The sequence below is a fragment of the Hippocampus guttulatus genome, chromosome 11, assembly GCF_054856545.1.
Source record: "Hippocampus guttulatus isolate MCC_2025c chromosome 11, RoL_Hgut_1.0, whole genome shotgun sequence".
NCBI classification, from domain to species: Eukaryota; Metazoa; Chordata; class Actinopteri; order Syngnathiformes; family Syngnathidae; genus Hippocampus; species Hippocampus guttulatus.
Genome location: NC_141271.1, coordinates 3,986,790 through 4,002,108, shown reverse-complemented (window position 1 = coordinate 4,002,108; position 15,319 = coordinate 3,986,790). Strand labels below are relative to the sequence as shown.

Below are 15,319 nucleotides of genomic sequence, written 5' to 3'. Positions count from 1 at the left end.
CTCTGGAGAATTGTGCATTGACCAATCAGGCCAGATTTTAAGGACGATCCACTACTCTGAAGGCGGCTCCCTGCAGGGCTTCATGTTACGAAATGGACTTTCATTTTGTTCTCGTTTATAGTACATTGTGGGCTATTTTTCTGTGTGTGGTCTAATTCTGCGCATGGATGGAGTTTTCGCAGCCGAGCAAACTTAGAAAAGGAAATATAACACAAAGTACTATAGTTGTCCTACTCATGATGAGAAAATATATCAATTAGTGGCTTCACGGTGGCAGATGGATAATCCTTGCAGAACTCAGTGACAATATAACGAGTACAGAATACAAGGAGAAAACCAATCAACTCAGCTACATACAGTAATTAGTCAGATTATATCACAGGATAAGAGAAGGGGGGGCTATGCGAAATTACCCATCTGCTTTTTCCCCTAGGAGTCTATATTTAAACCTGCCATGTTTAATTCATCAGGAGCTTCCTTCTTCTAAAGTTGGCTCTCTATCTGAGATGATATAGCACCAAGGACAGAGGAAAGTAAAATGTCAAGGCCTTATAGTGCCCCAAAAGATGGCATATTCCCAAAGCAAAAACGGCTAAACGTTTGCTTGGTTCCCCCTCACCAGATTGTGTTAGCAGACACAATTATAACACCATCACCCAACTCTTAAGAGTGAATGTGAATGATTACCACTCTCTTTAGGTCACCACTGTGATTAACTGGCCATCTACTGTATAAAGTACAGAACTCACTCCTCACAGTCGGTTACCCAGAAGCTGTCATTGGATAAGTGATATGGAAAATTGTTTCATGGACGAATAGATGAAAATTTCAACCTTTAATTCTCCCAGTACTGTGAATCTTGTCATAATGTCTCCCTGCAATCATTCATGCTCTAGTTACAATGTGTACAATGAGGCCAATTTCAGCACAACAGCTGCTAAATCTAATATACAACAGTAAATGCTTCGATAGACTCACGTCTGTGACAAATGCACAAATATTTATGTCTGCTGAGACACGGTCAAGCAAATAACTGCAATTTATCTCACAGATTAGTGAGCCCAGCAATTAATGGGAGCTACCAGAGCCTGCAATTCCCAATTACCCCAGAAGAATGACGCTGCAAGGCCAGAAGTCTCACAGGAATGCTTTGCAAAAACAAACCTTGTTTCCATTGATTAATCCTTTTGATGAAAACAAGGTAATTTGATTTGATGAAAGAAAAAAAACAGGATCTCAGTGTATTACTGCTCAAGTGAGAGATGTGGAGAAACTGGGATTGATTAAATAGGTGTCTCGTGCAGGTGCTTAGCCAGAAATTTTTCAGTGGGTGACACAACACCTCAGTGTTCGTGACATGCTTGGGTGCATGCATCATTCTCATTTATACCATCCACAGTCAGGGTTTCAAGAAATAAAATTCACACTTATCCAAAAGAATGCCCATCACACTCATAATGAAGCAGGGACAAATCTAAGTAAAAAGCAATATGTCGATGACCTGAATGTACTAGATAGTGCCATTTTCTTTGCTGTAGCTTTGCTTTTATGTACTGTCTGTATTATACTTTTGTCTCATGCACTGCTTCACTAGGTAAGAACCAATCAGTGATCGATTGTCATCGATGGACAGTCCTCTATTCTCATCAAATGTGTGACATGTAAAAAAGATATGAGCAACTGCAGGTAAGTCTAACCAGTTTTTGTTTTCATGGCAAAACACCAAAGTAACTATGTTCTTGATTTGACACCACAGTTCTCACCCACCTGCTTCCCCCTTCTCGTGATATCATTGCTGTCCATGCGGTATCGTACAAACAGTTAATGACAGGATAATCACATCAAAATAGGTGTCATCGTTAGGCGGAAAGGCTGAGGAAGGCACGTTGTTTGAATTGATCTTCTTCTTAAACTTCTATCTTTACAGTATAAACAGCTTCTAATATATATATATATATATATGTGTATGATTTTGCCAAAATTATTTTCTTTTCTTAGACCTGTGGCTCAGACTTAAAATGTTGATGTCAAACTTCATAACAAAAGACACTAAATTAAAAAAAGAAAAATCTATTGTAATGTACAATAAATAGTGCCCTGTAATTCATTTTTATTGTATTTGTTGGTTTCTTAAAATATAGGTAATTATGCTTTACAAAAACTATAAAAATGGAAATGAAATAAAGTTGGGGGATTCAGATTTTTTTTTTTCATTTTGAATATATCAGATTCCAATTGCATGGGGGCCAACTTAATCGAACAAATCAGGTACAGGGCACGTATATACAATACATATTTATTTTTATAGCACTTTAAATATAACTTTGAGGGCGGCCCGGTAGTCCAGTGGTTAGCACGTCGGCTTCACAGTGCAGACGTACCGGGTTCGATTCCAGCTCCGGCCTCCCTGTGTGGAGTTTGCATGTTCTCCCCGGGCCTGCGTGGGTTTTCTCCGGGTGCTCCGGTTTCCTCCCACATTCCAAAAACATGCATGGCAGGCTGATTGGTCGCTCTAAATTGTCCCTAGGTGTGAGTGTGGGCGTGGATGGTTGTTCGTCTCTGTGTGCCCTGCGATTGGCTGGCAACTGATTCAGGGTGTCCCCCGCCTACTGCCCGGAGATGGCTGGGATAGGCTCCAGCACCCCCCGCGACCCTAGTGAGGATCAAGCGGTTCGGAAAATGGATGGATGGATATATATATATATATATATGTATGTGTGTGTGTGTGTGTGTGTGTGTGTGTAAACCGTGTTTCTAAAAGGCGGACCAGTGGTTGACTGGTTGGCGCGTTGGCCTCACAATGTGGAGTTGCAGGGTTCGATTCCTTCCTGTGTGGAGTTTGCATGTTCTCCACGTGCCTGCGTGGGTTTTCTCCGGGTATTCCGGTTTCCTCCCACATTTCAGAAACATGCATGATAGGTTGAGTGTGTGTGAGCGCAGATCGTTGCTCGGCTATGGGTGCCGTGCGATTGCCTGGAAACCAGTTCAGGGTGGACCCCGCCTCCTGCCCAAAGACAGCTGGGGATAAGCTCCAGCAGACCCCGCGACCTTTGTAAGGATAAGCGGATCAGAAAATGGATGAATGGATGGATGGATGTTTCTAAAAAAGTACACGGTGTGCCAATGCCAGTGGTGTTCAGAAATTAATGGGAGCGCAGCACACCCAACTTTTCCGAACATACCCACTCTCAGAGTCGTGAAGGGGCATCACAGGGAATTTCTAAACGCCTTAGGTTAGAGTGAATTAGCTTGCAGTCCGTCTCAACAATGTATTGCTTTGTAATAAAAAAAATAAAAAAAACACATTTCCCCCCCTAAATCTCAGGGTAAGGAATAAGAGAGGAATTGAAAAAAAGAGCCCGGTCCAAGTCCCGAAGGAGCACCAGAGTAGCTCATAAGTGCAAAGGCTTCAATGTGTATAGTGTGCAACAAGCATTTCCAGAAGACAGGCGTACAATTTAGGCATTTCTGTCACACTGAGCAGTGCACACGAAGGAGATACAAAGGCATATTCAATTATTAAAATTGGATGGTAGGGTCCAAATCTCTCCCTTCAGGCAAATTCAGACCTTATGCTGAATGCACATCTCGGCCGCGCACGACTACTGTGCATTATCCTTATATTTAAAAAAATAAGAGAACCTTTCAAGCAAGTGAAGTCTTGGAAAAAAAAAATTTCTCAGCACCGCCACATATCGGTCAAGACCCCCAGGAGAGAAAAAATCCTGGCGCCTGCACTACAAATTGTGCCTTATGGTTCCAATATACATACTAGTATAGTATCAGAATATAACAGGGTGTTAGAAATTAGTACAACTGTGTAGCTACTAAAATAAATCAAATAGATACTGTGTAGCTCATGGGTGCCCAACATTTTTTGACCTAAGATCTACTTTTCGATGAACCAACCTCCCGCGATCGACACGCATGCCATGATGAGCAATGACCCCTAAGGTGAACAAAATAGAAAAATAGACACAAGAGTTTGTGAAAATCACTGACTTCCTTTGTCGAGACCTAACGCGGAGGCATGGAAAGCACTTTTGCAGCGTGTTAACTATCGTAGCTCACGTGTACTCTTTGAAAATGCTTCTCTCGGCTCTCCAGATTGCCATTCTTTGAGAGTGCCATTGGTGGATCGTACATGAAATGAACTTTGAATGATTATTGTATAACTGATTTATTATTATTATTAATAATAATAATAATAGATATTGCAACAGCTCTGATCGCAAGCTGCAATTGCAGACTGCTGAGTGATGCAGGTCACAGGCCACCATTGCTTAAAGGTGACCTGCTTTATTTTGTTTTCTTTATTCACACTTTTTTGCGACGGAGAGACTTTAAGAATGATTATGGTGCAGTGTGCATTAAGAAGAGCGGCCCGGTCGTCCAATGGTTAGCGCGTTGGCCTCACGGTGCAGAGGTACCGGGTTCGATTCCAGCTCCGGCCTTCCTGTGTGGAGTTTGCATGTTCTCCATGTGCCTGCGTGGGTTTTCTCCGGGTACTCTAGTTTCCTCCCACATTCCAAAAACATGCATGACAGGCTGACTGAACACTCTAAATCAGGGGTGGGCAAACTTTTCGGCTCGGGGGCCACATTGACTTTTAAAATTTGACACATGGGTCAGCACAAGATACAGTACAAATAAAAAAAAAACTGCATTTGTTGACAGTCCATATCAAAAATCAACAGAATAAAACCATTAAAGTATTAACATACTTTTTTAATGAGAACTGTGTTGTTGATCACCCATTTTAGCCAGTGCATTGCTGCAGATGGGTTGTGATCTGACCAGTAGAAGTAGAGTGATACAGTAAGTATTTTCTAATAAGGAATCATATTTGCAGTGTCCTATCTTTACTTACAATAGAATTTCTGTGGGAAACAACTACGGTATATGTCCTGTATGAATATCCAAGTATGTTAACAACATCAGAGATGAAAGTCCTCCGGATTTTCCCGGAATTCCGGATTTTCAAATTTTAATGAAAAATTCTCCAGAGAATTGAGGAGAAATTGCCCAAAATTAATCCGGATATTAGTTGACAACATTGAACGAACGCGGGTTTGAGTTCGTATTTTTGCTTTCACGAGCGTAGCCATGTTGAGGCACTAACATTAGTAACAGTAAAGAGATTTTCGTCTCTTTATAAACACACTTGCTAAACCCCAGTGGAACGAATTAAATACGCAGTGGATGAGACAGTTGTTGTCGTAAAAAATATATTTGGACAAAAAGGGAAACACACAGATTGGCAGGAAAACGTGTCCGTCCGACTTCGAGTGTCGTCTCAGCTAGCTTAGCTTAGCTGTTGTCGTGTGTGCCGTCGGTTGCGTCGGCGCTGATTGGTTGAAATCAAAGGACGCGCTTGCGTACATGTTCGCGCTGACGCACGCACAGCAGAGAGCAGCGGACTATCTACTGCTGAGGCTCGCTTCGCTCGAGTGGTGTCGCCACAACAGTAATACCCTCGCCTCGCATTGTCATGGCCTCGCCATATCTCGGAGATTTCGAAATTTCGGCGAGAACGGAAGCCACAAAGGGTGCACGTGTGCACACAAAAGGAAGATTAATCATTGAATGTCGAGTATTTGAATAGCGTTTAGTGTAAACTAATTCATGCGTGATCGGCCAGATGTGCGTGTGTGTGTGTGTGTGTGTGTACACACATACATGTGTGTTTTTGTTTGTTTGTTTATTGAACATAAAACATATATACAGTAATAATTTGACAGAAAATAAGGTAGATAAAAAAAGAGAGAAATCAATCTTCATACAACACAGTTATTATGTTCAAGGGAGTAGGAAGAAGTAAAAAACTTATCTAGTCCTACCCCGTTATGTGATTGTATCTAATAAATCATTTTTATATCAATCAGAAAAGAAAAAAGTAAGAAGAAAGAAATCTCCATTAAGGCTCATACTTTACCCTTAACCGTGATATTTTTACAACTTTTGGTTTGTATCGGGATTATATACTTCCACACCCTGACACTTTTGTGTCAATTTTCTCTTGTATTCATAATGGATATTTATATACCTTTCTCTATTTATCAACTTAGTTCTGATTTATCATTATATTTAATGTTTTGAATTTATCATTTTAACTCTGATTGATGTAGGTTGTTTGTACTATTTTTTTGAATTTGTTTTTGAACTCAGCAAGCGATTTACTCATTTTCAGGTCCGTTTCGAGATTATTCCACAGATTAACACCTTTGATAGATACACTTCTTTGCTTGATGTTTGTTCTTGTTTTGAGTTTTTTGAATAAGTTGGTACCTCTTAAATCATAGCTGCTTTCTCGAATTTCGAAAAACTTCTGAATGTTTTGGCAGAGCAGGTTATTGTGTGCTTTGTACATTAATTGGGCGGTTTTAAAGTCAACCAGGTCATAAAATTTCATCGTATTTAATTTGATAAATAGTGGATTTGTGGGTTCCGTATATTTTGATCTATTAATAATTCGAATTGCTTTTTTTTGTAGGTTGAGAATAGGGAGTGTGTTTGTTTTGCAGGCATTTCCCCATATTTCCACACAGTAGGTCATATATGGTAATAATAATGAAGTGTATAATGTGTACAAAGATCTCTTATTTAGCACTTCCTTGGTTTTGTAGAGGATCCCTACGGTTTTGGCTATTTTTCTTTTTACGTTATCGATATGTGGCTTCCAACATAGTTTTGAGTCTATTACTAATCCGAGGAACTTGGTTTCATACGCTCTTTCTATCTCAATTGAGTTTACCATAATTTTAGCTTGGTGTTTGATTGGTCTTGTGCCAAAAACAATTAACTTCGATTTTTTCAGGTTAAGTGACAATTTATTTCTGTCGAACCAGTTTTTTAATTTGTTTAATTCGTTTTCTACGGTTGTCAGGAGCTGTTTCAGATTTATTCCAGAACAGTAGAAAGTTGTATCATCAGCAAATAGGACACATTTAAATTGTTTTGAGACCTTGCAGATATCATTTATATATAAGATGAATGGTTTTGGACCAAGCACTGACCCCTGAGGAACTCCGTGAGTGATTTTTAGTTGATTCGTTTTTTTATTGTTGAGTTGCACGTACTGATATCTGTTTTCTAAATAACTTTTTATCCATTTATAAGCTACACCTCTAATGCCATATCTTTCTAGTTTTTTCAATAATATACTGTGATCTATTGTGTCAAAAGCTTTTTTTAGATCTAGGAAAACCCCAACAGTAAATTCTTTGTTGTCTATATTAGTGGCTATTGCTTCCACAAACTCCATAACTGCCATTGAGGTGGTCCGTTTTTCCCTGAAGCCATATTGATTCTCACTTAACAGCGCATGCTTTTGTATAAAGCTATCAAGTCTGCGAGAAAATAGTTTTTCTAATATTTTTGAAAATTGTGGTAGTAGTGATATTGGTCTATAATTTGTAAACCGATGTCTTTCTCCACTTTTATAGATTGGAATAACTTTAGCAATTTTCATTTTTGATGGAAAGATACCAGCTTTGAATGACAGGTTGCATATGTGCGTGAAAGGTCACACTACATATTCTATAATCTGCTTTATTATTGTCATGTCAATATTAAAGCAATCAGTTGACTTTTTATTTTTAAAAGTTTTTATAATATTTGATACTTCTTGTTTTACAGCAGTAAGGAACATCGTGGAGGAGTTTTTTTCTACATATCTATCTATTTCAAACAAGTTTGTTGGATCAGGAATTTGTTTTGCTAGGTTACTGCCGATGTTGACAAAATACTCATTAAATTCAGTTGCTATTTCTGCAGTTTTTTCCAAAATAGTATTTTTGCCTTTGATAAAATACTCTGGATAATACATTTTTTTAGGACTATTTCTGATTACTTGGTTAAGTATCTTCCATATTTCTTGTGTGTTACTTTTATTCTGCTCTAATAGTGCATGATAATGATCTCTTTTACTGGTTCTTATAATATTTACTAGTTTATTTTTATAGGTCTTATATATTTTTTCTGCTTCTTCAGTTCTCAATTTTAAAAACTATTTATATAAATTGTTTTTCTTTTTACATGCGTTTTCTATGCCTTTCGTTATCCATGGCTTACTTGGGTCTTTATACTTTTTGGAGACTTTAGTTAATGGAAAATGTTTATCATATAAAGAGATTATGGTAGACTGAAATACTTCAAACGCTGTATTTGGGTCTTCGTTTGAGTAGACCTCGGTCCAGTTTTGTTTTTCTAGGTCTTGCTTAAAGGCGTCGGTGGAGCGTTGGGTTCTTAGTCTTATTTCTGTTATGTGAGTTGTTGACTTAGCTTTTCTATCAAAATAATGATGAAAAACTGCAAAAACAGGTAGGTGGTCACTTATGTCATTAATGAGAAGTCCACTTTCCATTTTATGGTCAATCTTATTTATAAATATGTTATCTATTAATGTGGCCGTGTCAACTGTTATTCTGCTAGGTTTCAGGATTACTGGGAAAAAGCTGTTGCTGTACATAGTATTTATGAAGTCGGTTGTTTTTTTGTGTCCATTTGGGTTTAATAAGTCAATGTTAAAGTCACCACATATTATTCGTGTTTTCTTATCGTTGTTGTAACTGAGCATATCTGTTAGTTTTTTATTGAATGTGTCAATACATGATCCTGGTGTCCTATAGATGCAACTTATGATGATATTTGATGCCTTTTTATTATGTATTTCAATGGTTAGACATTCCATTAGGTTTTCTATTGTGTTTGTCAATCTCTCGATTTTACTGCATTTAAGTGCTTTGTCTACATATATTGCAACCCCCCTCCTTTTTTGTTTTCCCTATTAGTTGCAAACATTTCATAACCTTCTATTTCCAGTTCAGTTGTTTTATCTTCATCAAGCCAAGTTTCTGATATGGCAATTATTTTAAATTTATTGAATTTAGTCAGGTATTCTTTGATTTTTGTGAAGTTTTTATAGAGACTTCTACTGTTTAAGTGCATTTTCCAATTTTATATTAGTGTTGAATTGTTCATCCAGGTAATAGTCAGAGTTTGTTACCCTTTGTTTGTTCTGGAAGAAGTTGTTGTCTGGGTCCAAATTGTTCTCGGGATCGAATGGCTTATAGTCAATATCTTCAAAGGGTTGGAAGTCCATGTTTTTGGGATGTGAATTTCCCGCTCCCACGCGGTCGTCGCTGGCTCCCTCGCGGTCGTCGTTGGTTCCCTCGCTGTCGTCGCTCGCTCTCTCGCCGTCATCACTGGCTCCCTCGCGGTTGCTGGCTGGACGTCTTCTGGGTCCCTCGTGGTCGCTGGCTCCCTTGCGGTCGTCGCCGACTCCCTCACGCTCGCTGGCTGGCTGCCTCCCGGCTCTCTCACACGCGCTGGCTGGTTGTCTCCCGGCTCCCTCAGGCTCGCTGTCTCCCGGCTCCCTCGCGGTCACTGGCTCCCCTGCAGTCGTCGCTGGTTTCCTCTCGGTCGTCTCTGGCTCCCTTGCGGTCGTCGCTGGCTCCCTCGCGGTGGTCGCTGGCTGGTTGTCTCCCGGCTTCCTCGCGGTCGCTTGCTTCCCTGCAGTCGTCGCTGGCTTCCTCGCGGTCATCACTGGCTCCCTCACGGTCGGTCGTCGCTGGCTCCCTCGCGGTCGGTCGGTCTTGAAAAAGTTATTGTCCGGGTCCAAGTTTTTCTCAGGGTCAAATATCTTGTGGTCAGTAGGGTTGGAAGTCATCAAAGGGTTGGAAGGGTCATCAAAGGGTTCGAAGTCCATGTTTTTGGTATGTGAATTTCCTGCTTCAGTAGGGTCAGAGTTTATATCTTCGGGTGGTGAATAATTCTCAGTATGCTGCTTGATGGTGTTGAACTCGAGCCTGTTGTGTTGGAGTACTGGTGCGGGGGTGGACGATAAGTTTGTCATGTCTTAAGTAGGCAGTTTCCCCTCTGTCATGTGCAGCTTTTAATTTTGGGAGGAGCTCTTTTCTTTTTTGTCGTACGGCATCTGTAAAGTCTTCGTTGATGTAGATGTTGGAGCCTTTTAAGTATTTTGCTTTTTGTAGGATCCTTGATCTGTCCTTGTATTTGAGAAATTTATATATATACACAGTATATATATATATATATATATATATATATATATATATTTTTTTTTTTTTAATGTTTCCACTTTCATCTCTGAAACATACATGTGTGACAACAGAAGCAACAAAGTGCAACAATAAATTGCCCAAAAACTGTTTATAACACAAAAACTGCAGTATGCAGTACAGGTATATGAACAAAATATAGTATCAAAAAATTTGTACTATTTGCTCCAAAATGAGGCTAGTATCAGACCTAGGTAGCTTTTCTTTCAACTCACTGTTTCTAACTTGACCACCCCTCGATCACCACCCAAGACTCAGCTCAGCTTATGTCGTGCCACCAACTTTTGAAGCCAGCCACGGAACGCTTCGAAGTCCTCGATGCCCATAGTTAGCACTATAGAGCTCGCCTTCTCTCTTATCAGCGGACCAGTTTGCCGAAGGTTTTTACCACGATAACAGTAAAACCATTCTAGGAAACATTCATTGACTCGACTGTCCGTCGAGCCGCAAGCAATTCACTCTAAGCAGGGAAATTGCCAGAATCGGACTGAGAAAGAATCACTTCCTTGTTTTTCAAAGTCTCATTGATTTGAGTCTTTCCAACTCCAAGCGTCTCCTGAACCAAAATAGGTGAAATTCAGTATGGTACATGTATACAGTCACTTAACCAATTCAATTTCAAGTATGGCCTGTAAAAATATGTCGTACAACACACTAGTGCAAATATGATCATAATAATCTGATTCTGACTTCCAGCTAAATCCCACAAAGTCTTTAAAAAAAGATCTCATTCTTGCACCAAATCCTTTTGATCAAACTCCTCTCACCCATCTGTCTGTTATCTTTCCTCATTGACCAGGATGTTATTTTGTCCCATCATCCACAAACCAATCTGCAAAGCTGTTTTTACTGATTGCTTCGTCACACAGCATCAGTTCCCCCTATCTTAGCCTCAGGTCAGCTCAGAGAATGATGTTGTGAAGATAGTGGAATAAATGTCACTGGGGAATGAAATATTGATGCAAGGCCTTGCTTCTTTCTCCTGCCCTGAGGCGTGGCGTTACACTTATCCAGTTCATGGGCAACAGGGGGAAAGTCAGGGAAGCATTGAAAGAACATAGGAATGCCGTAGTCCTGTTCATTTTCTCCCTTCGAAGCATCATTATCTTCTTCCTCAAACTAGGTAAAGCATAATCAGATTCACTTCATATGGGTCATTTCAGAGCTAAAACCATCCATGCTCAACATATACGACCCCCTTCTAGCAAACATGGAATCAATCCCATGGAAATTAGGAACAGGAAAATAAATCCAAACAGTGGAGTTTGTGTTATGTGTGGAAACAAAGCACAGAAATGTACCGGTAGTCCTTTCTTACATAAACATGAGACATAGTCAGAACACATCTAAGAGGATATCACCCATTTTAAATAGCACAGCCACCTTATGCAGTACATACAGTATGCAGTTGCATATCTGCTTACATCTTGTATTTTATATTTTATCTTGCATTCTGTATTGTGTAGGGTTCGTTTTTTTAAATTTATTTTGTGCATGCAAATACTTCATATTTTTCTCCTTTCTTCCCACTGAATTTTGCTGCTGTAAATTACGAATTTCTCCATTGTGAGACAAATAAAGGTTTTATTATCTTAGCTTATATGGACCATAAAATATCTGACGTGAAAAATAATCGATTCCAGCCCTTGTCATGATGAAGAATGTTGTAAAGAAATACAGTGTAGCTGATTAAGACTAACAGGCAATTCCAAGCATGACAACTGCATGACTCACCATTGATCCAATTGGCCTTGGGTTCATGAACCTTGAATTCCGGCTTAAAGAGATCCTCCACAGTCAGTTTGGTGTCGCTTCCAGCTTGGGTGTCAACTGCAAATATAAGTCATACATTGAGATACTCTCGCCCACATTATGTACCAAAATACAATGCCTGTTACCCCTATTGGAATTATTTTGTGATGGATGAATGAAACATAATACTGGTGTTTTGCATGCTTGTTTGAAATTCAAATCTAGATTTTACCTCTCAGGACAGTTGCACATAAATCACATTATGTTTCCCAGCTAGCTAATCCAAATAACATTGAAAATGATCCATGTCTTTTGACAACTATATGAGTACCAATATAGGATGTTTTTTAGTTTTTTATTTTGTATAGTCCTTCATCTGTCCAGCTACGTCCTCTGCTGACATGAGCGTGAATTGATGTCCCTTCCAAAAAGGAAAGTTTCAAAGTGTAGGAGCTTCAAAGGGATACGATTACGGTGTTTGTTTGTTTGTTTGTTTGTTCTTCTGAACCATAGGCCTTTTATATTCAACAGTGTAAAAGTATTTGATATGTTTGCATCGCTGCATACCCTCCCATTGATTCTCACTTATTTTGTTATGTCAGGTCCCAGAAGCAATACAAAGAATCAACAGGGACTGAACTTGTCATTTTCTGATGGCTGCTCTAATGATGTCCTCTAATTAATCCATTTTAATGGTCAATTTGGAAATCGCTCTACAACACTCACACAGTTTGTATATGCCAGCTATGCATATTTGCAACATCGTTGAAATTGTTTAAATAAAGACAGGAACCAAAACCCACAAAATAATACTGTACACTGCATTTCGATGATCATGAGTGGACGAGAAATAATTGTCCCAGGAAATGTTTCACTTTGGAATAATTTGCTAAATGGGCATGGAACGTTTTTTTTTTTAAATAGGACAGATGCTGATTGTGAGCAGAAGAGGAGGGCCAAATGATTTTGAATGTCAGCCACATTGGCTTTCCTTGCAAACCCTGCACAGCATATTTGCACTTGGAGGCCTGAGGGTAACCAACCATGGAATACAACAGTGGCTGAAAAGGGCAGGGGATGATCTCGATCACATCAGGCACCAGGGTTGTTTCTTATAGCAAATCCCATTTCTTAATACATTTGGTTTTCAACTCACAGATTCGTTGAAAGAAAATTACAGCTTTTCAAATGTTGTGAAACAGATAGCTTGCTAGCTAGCGAGCTAGCTAGCTAGATAGATAGCATGATAGATCGATTGATCGATCGATGGATAGATAGATGCACATTAAAATGCATGGGCTGCTAATTTTATTGGCTAACTAAAAAGGACTTGTGCCACAACGAAAACAATTACACCCAAAAACAATTTGCAATGCTGTGCGTTTTTCTTCCATATAAACGCACACTGCAAGCAAAATTGAGCTCTCCAAAAAGTGGTGCAATAGACATTTTGTGGAAACGGATCAAACTTGGCATTATCAAATGTTTGCAGAAAAAGGGGTTAGCCTCCAAGGATATTCATGCTGAAATGGCTGCCAGATTAGAGGATGATGCTTCAGCTTTGGATCACCCAAGGCCCAGACGTCCTGCCGCAGCCACCTCCCCAGGAAACCATCGCCCGTATTCACCACATCGTGATGGATGACTGACATTTAACTTTTAATGAGTAAGCTAATGCAGTAGGCATCTCCCGTGAACAAGTTGAGAAGAATCTGAATAACAAAGGTGGCATGTCAGAAATTTCTGCTTGGTGAATGGTACAACTTTTGACGCATGATCAAAAGCACACCCGGCTGGTCATGTCGCATGTCACCATTAAAACGCAAAACTGAGAAAGAGGTTTATGTAACAAAAAAGCAGAGCTGCCAAATGTGACAGAATTACTAAGTGAATGCTAACATGCTATGCCCATTACACATCAATATTGTTCCGATCAATAGAAAAAAATATTCTGACTCGCTGCTGGCCGCTGCTGCTGAAGGCTTGTTTTTAGTTCTGCTCTCCTTCTGTTTTTTTTTTTTGCCCCCCCCCCCCCAACCCCCTCTGTGACTGGAGGCGCAGGCAGTGTCGTCGCCCCTTTTCCATAGCTCGAATTGACGGCATATTAACGTGTTCACGGTCACATGCTCAAAAAGGGTAAGGGGAAAGTACAGACTTATGTAGTGTTACCCCTTAGGATTCTACAAAGTATCTTATATTACCATGTCAGTATACATAAAGAGCTGTAGTTACTGTACAATTTTTCCAGAATATATAGATATAATACCATAATTAGATATGAATATTACAAATAAGTATACAAAAATGCTCTAAAAAACTGTAACTGGATACATAAAGTTCTATTGTCCAAAATATTGTACATTGTAAGAACTATTATGACAAGTTTTCTGTTATATTGCAACAAAACGATATTGTTTTTTAAGCTATAGCAAAATAGATGTAGATACAATAAAATGCACATATGTCCACATTACAAGGGCTTTTGTAGATATCTGTGAAAATGGTGCCTTTATATGTGTTTTCAACCCCTTAAACCGAGGGCAACTTTGCCGAAAACGCCTGTGGAAAGGTGCACTCAAAGTAAATTTTTAGCTATTCTTGAACCATTTGGAGTATCAGCATAGTTTTGGTCACTTTTCGAAATATTCAAAATGTCACATTATGAATATTTCTCCAATACAGTAAGAATTTGTGTAAGTGCTCCTACCACTGAACTATGGATGTTTGAAAACAGAAGAAAAAGGTGAATCTTATGTTCGTCTAATTTCTTTTCACAATATCTGCCTTGAAAATGGATTTAGAATGTTGATTAGGACTTGAAAACACGACATGGTCAAAGCTTGAGGTCTCCCCAAGTTCCGGTTCAAATTTGACAATAGTAACATGTAGCGTACCATTGAAATCTCTAGAAACTCAGCTTTTAAAAGATGTATAACATGTTCACACATATACCTAGCTGACGACGTAAATCAGCGATTTGTTTTGACAGATGATTGAGGGCCCTTCAGCGGGCCCTCCTAACTTATGTTTAGGTTTTCCTGGATTTCCACACTACACTATCATTCCACAGCTTAACTGCATAGATAGAGCTAAAATCCTAAAAAATCGAGCCAAGGGTATTTAATCCCAACCCGGCCCGAGCCCGATCACTTAACTTGATTTGCAGGCCCGAGCCCGAAGCAAACCCGACATTTCATATTTTATTTGTGAGGACTCAGGAGGAGGAGGGGTGATTTCTGAAAACAAAGCCTGTCTTTTGCAATGAAATCTAAGTTAAACAAGACAGTATAAACATTTACATCTTTTATATTTCTGTTTCTGAAGAATTTACATTAACCGACAATTTTCCATCATTGACGGATTTTTTTAAAGAGTGGACGGGGAAAATTTATGGCCGTCCGTCATTTTGATGGGTTGAAAATTGGGCCGTAAACCACAGCAGCAGTACGTCCTTAAGAATCTAGCATGGCACTTTAAGAGAGAGA

General features: G+C 39.3%; 1 protein-coding gene across 2 annotated transcripts in view; it reads right to left on the bottom strand.

Moving 5' to 3' along the window:
* The window catches only part of dpp10 (dipeptidyl-peptidase 10 (non-functional)), a 207,589-nt gene that overhangs the window by 75,083 nt on the left and 117,187 nt on the right, over positions 1-15,319 (bottom strand). For both annotated transcript variants that reach the window (XM_086122927.1, XM_086122928.1), the window contains exon 3: positions 11,817-11,912. In XM_086122927.1, the coding sequence (XP_085979053.1) occupies positions 11,817-11,912 (96 nt within the window). The remainder of the gene's footprint in view (positions 1-11,816; positions 11,913-15,319) is intronic.